Consider the following 4612-nt stretch of genomic DNA (forward strand, 5'->3'; position numbering starts at 1 on the left):
AGAAGCAGCTATACCAAAAACACGGCTTGATCATTAAGATGTGAAGGAGTTTTTTTGAATTGTCATTGCGAGAGTTTAGTACAGTACGTGTTGTGATGATGCCGCTTCTGTTTTTTGCGAACCACGGTCTCTCGTGGCCAAAACTATTCACGGCCTCGAGGAAAAAAAAAAAAAAAGTCAGCGAGAGAGAAGCCCGACCCGAACCCGAAGGCAATGATTGCCATTTTTAGGCCCGACCCAACCCGAAATTCGGGCGGCCCGATCTTACCTTTCGTGTACATGCATATATATATATATATATATATATATACACACACACACATTCACACAGTATATATAATTTTTTATTTTTTCCGGAATTTGTGGGTAAGTCCACTTTCATCTCTGCAAGGTGTTGGAGTGCAGCTTAACTAATCAAAGAAAGTTATCGCTTATTGCGAACACACCACTGAGATACAATATGCGAGACAGTCAACGGCGTGGATGAGACTGGCAAGGTACAAGGGAAAAGGCTGGGTGCAGCCGCCAATCAGGTCACGGGATAAATCTGCGCACGCTCTCATTGGTCAATGTCACGCCGAGAACCAATCATGCGCCATGTATGAGTGCCTGTGGCAAGTACAGTACAGAAATGGCATGTACAAAGGCTCTGAGTCAATTCATCTCATTATTTGGCATGCAGGGAAACCTCTCTCTTTGCATTAACATGAAAACTACGCATCGTTCTGCAAAATGGCTGCCGATATGGCTTTGTTTTTATTTTTTGATTACATTTTTTTTTTGTGATAACAGTATTTTGCAGAAAAACTTGAAGCACCGAAGCTGGAAAACGAGAAGCGAGAAGTGAAAACGGATTACTGTACAATAATTTGCAAATCATGTTCAACCTTTTAATTAATTGAATACACAACAAAGACAAGATATTCCATGTTCAAACTGATACATTTGATTGTTTTTAGCAAATAATCATTCACTTCGAATTTTAATGGCAGAAACACATTCCCAAAAAAGCTGGGACAGGTGTCAAAAAAGACTCAGAAAGATGACGAACGATCATCACACACCTGATTGGGTGCTCACCCATTGACTGGATTTAACTGTCAATCAACTTAGCTTGAGTTAGACACATGAATCGTGGTGACAGTTGATCATTGTTTTGGTACATCAAGTGCTGTAAAGCTTTCTTTTTTAAAAATTTTTTTTTTTTTTAAATGAAGCATTTTGGACTGTTCTGTTTGAATGCCCATCCTTGAAACACAGATGATGGAGGCCCATCTCAGCCGGGACAAAGCCATCAAGGGATGCATCACGCACACGTCCGAGGTGGTGGCGCAGCTGCGAGAGGCAAGAGCAAAAGACAGTGCCGACACGACTCTCATCAAACAACTCAGGAAGGAGCAAACCAAAGTACACTTTAAAAAAAAAAATCTTCGACCATTAGCACATTCATGATTTCCGCTTCGGGGTAGCGAATCAATCTTTTTTTTTTTTTCTCCAGCTCAAGCTTATGCAGTCAGAGCTGAACGTTGAGGAAGTCGTCAATGATAGAAGTCTGAAGGTAAGAAATTAAATTAAATCAACCACCATCGAAATGTAACCAACTCGCGCTGTGCAATATTACAATATACGGGACTTTATATCATTGTGTGATACAAAACTGTTGACCACATGACTTTGGATCGTACATACTGTACAGTTGGTCCTTGAGAGACGAGTGACCCGACTGAGTTTTTCGAGATCGAAGCTTTTGAGAGACCATTTTTAATTTTTTTTATATAAAAAAATAATGTTTAGACTTGCAAGTGAAAACTCAAACTCACTTCACAACAAGCAGTAATTCTTCCAAAAAGAGGCTTCAAGCTGTTTTGTGACACTCTCAGCTGAACGATAGTGTCAAACTATATGCCAAACAAAGAGAATGGCCATAAAATCCTCGAGGTTTTACCAATTAGTGGATGTACCACTGTATATTTTTGGATGTACGAGATCCAAATTTGAAACAAATTTTGCATCAAAATGTCCCATTGACTCCCATTATAAATGCCAATTTTCAATTTTATGTACCGTATTTTCCGCACTATAAGGGGCACATAAAAGCATTCTATTTTCTCAAAAGGCGACAGTTTTATAATCCGATGTGCCTTATATATGGATTAATATTAGGATTTATTGGATGCAGTATTTGAAATGTTCTGTAAATCGCTTTGTTACAGCTGCAGCGGTTGTGTAAACACTTTTAAAATAGGCCATTCATTGAAGGTGTGCCTTATTGTGCGGAAAATACGGTAATCCTGATGGGGTTTTTTTCCATGCATATCCCGTGATTTTGGTGTTCAATTCTTCATATGCGATTAAAACACACGAACAAAAAAAAAAAATCATTCTCTGGAACAAAATAATTTTGAATTTCAACGAAAAGAAGACAGAGGTGATACTGTTTGGTCCCAATGGCCCTTGTACATCCCATCCCCAGTGATTTTAAACTTGACCAGCAAATTGGTGCTGTTGTTAATTCCAGCTTCTTTCATCTTAGACAGCTGGCTAAAGTAAAACCGCTCCTTTCTCATGAGCACCTTGAGACAATAATTCATGCCTTCGTCACATCCCCGCTCGATTACTGCAATGCACTTTACTTTGGAATCAGACAATCCTCCATTAAGCGTCTTCAGCTGGTCCAGAATGCTGCTGCTCGACTCTTGACTCGTACTCGTAAGATGGAGCCCATAACTCCTACTCTGGCATCCCTTCACTGGCTCCCTGTACATTTTAGAGTTCTTTTCAAGATCCGATTATTTGTTTTCAAATCTTTAAATGACCTCGCGCCAACTTAACTCTCTGAGCTCATCTGCCCCTTTGCACCTGCCCGGCGGCTCAGGTCTGCGGACCTGACGTTATTAGAAGTACCAAGAACTAAACGGAGGTTCAGAGGGGATTGAGCCTTTTCCGTTGCTGGTCCCCCCACTGAACATTCAGCAAGCCCCCCTCGCTGCCCATCTTTAAAACCTGCCTCAAAACTCTCTTGTATTCTTTGGCATTTGATTCAGCATGACTCAGATTTGATCTTAGTTTTACTGTTTGGTGCCTTCTACCATCTTTGTTACTGATTTATTGCTTTATTGTTGTATATATGTTAGTTGCTACATGTACAGCACTTTGTATGCTGCGATGGCTGTTTGAAAGTGCTCCATAAATACAGTTGAGTTGAGAGTTGAGAATTACTCCCCTTAACCACCAGGTAGTGCTGCAGGTTAAGTAATGATAGCGATGACATCGCATCAGTGCTCACTCAGGGAACAAAACATTCCGCACACGGCTAGCAAAATTTTTACAGAGGGCTAAATCACTAAGTGTGTTTTTGTGCTTTTTACGTGTGTGTGCGCTTGTGTAGTTTGGTTAGTGCGAAAGGCAAGTGTACTTGTCTGCGACTGCACTCTAGTCAAACAGATGGATTTAAATTCCTTTGTCCTTATCAAACCGTGTTACCAAATCAGGATGGAGAAACCCGGTTAGAGCAAATCGCTAACGTTGAATCCTTAGGTTTCTTTTGGTCAAGCATGCACCTATATTTCCCATTTTCACAAAAACAAACCTAGCTCATCCGAGAAGCTAACGTAGCAATCGACATAATCCCTCGCTTGTCAAAAAGCACCAGCGGATCGGCTCAAATGCACAACACCAATTGCAGACAACCAGAATCAAGTCCTTTTCTTCCTATCGAGCCATGGTCCACAAAAGGAAGTAAAACCCTTGCTAAACCCTTGAGAAATTGTCACAGTCTAAAATCTTCACTCTCTGTTTCAGGTTTTTAATGAAAGGTGCCGAATACACTACACGCCTCCCAAGGTGAAATGATGCTCAGTTCCATCCAAATCACTGAGACTGAACCAGAAACTGTGACCATGCTACCGCCATCTTGGCTCCAGAATGACTGCTCAGATGTCTCTCTCGAGCGCTTCCGTTTCACTCATTTCCGTCGTCGATTATTGTGTTTTGAATGACTTTCCAGTTTTATGTTTTGTTTGGGTTTTTTTTTTTCCAAAACAATATACTGTACTGCACTGTTTCAAAGACAGTCCGAGTGTGCGGGGAGGATGCATTTTATCGAGCACACCACCAGAGTGCAGTTGCGCATCAACAGAAGACTTCTGGCATGCTTTTCCACTCTCAATCAGCTCATCCTACCCAACTGATTCCCAACCGGGGTGCCATGGCACACTAGTGTGCTACATCAGGATTGTCATGCGAAATTTTCCACCTAATTTGTCTGAAAATGATTTTTCCTTACACACAAATATATCTTCATCGAGCTTTGCCGTGAGATCGTGACAGCCAGAAAACGCACTTCCATGAGATGGCAGAAAGGACTGTTGGATCCACTATTGCAATTAACACAGAATAAATCATGGCTTGGTGTCCAATTCAACCGGGACCATTTTCATATGAAGTCAATTTGTGAGTAAATTAAGATGACATTATCATTTTTTTTTCTGTTATCATATTTCTTTCCAGGTGGCAATTTTGCAAATCTGCTCCAATTTGATTTGGCAATCTACACACACACACACACACACACACACAAGGGTCATTCAATAAATAAGGTGAACTTTTCGGT

At 40.8% G+C, this 4612-nt stretch overlaps 1 protein-coding gene across 1 annotated transcript in view; it reads left to right on the plus strand.

The window, feature by feature from the left end:
* Positions 1-4366, plus strand: part of mix23 (mitochondrial matrix import factor 23) — a 13624-nt gene extending 9258 nt beyond the window's left edge. Inside the window, exons 3-5 of the mRNA XM_019871840.1 lie at positions 1261-1407; positions 1499-1558; positions 3802-4366. Coding sequence (XP_019727399.1) covers positions 1261-1407; positions 1499-1558; positions 3802-3852 — 258 coding nt within the window. The 3' untranslated portion in view covers positions 3853-4366. The remainder of the gene's footprint in view (positions 1-1260; positions 1408-1498; positions 1559-3801) is intronic.
* The last annotated feature ends 246 nt before the right edge of the window (positions 4367-4612 follow it).

The sequence above is a fragment of the Hippocampus comes genome, unplaced genomic scaffold (assembly GCF_001891065.2).
Source record: "Hippocampus comes isolate QL1 unplaced genomic scaffold, H_comes_QL1_v1.1 scaffold412, whole genome shotgun sequence".
In the NCBI taxonomy this organism is placed as follows: domain Eukaryota; kingdom Metazoa; phylum Chordata; class Actinopteri; order Syngnathiformes; family Syngnathidae; genus Hippocampus; species Hippocampus comes.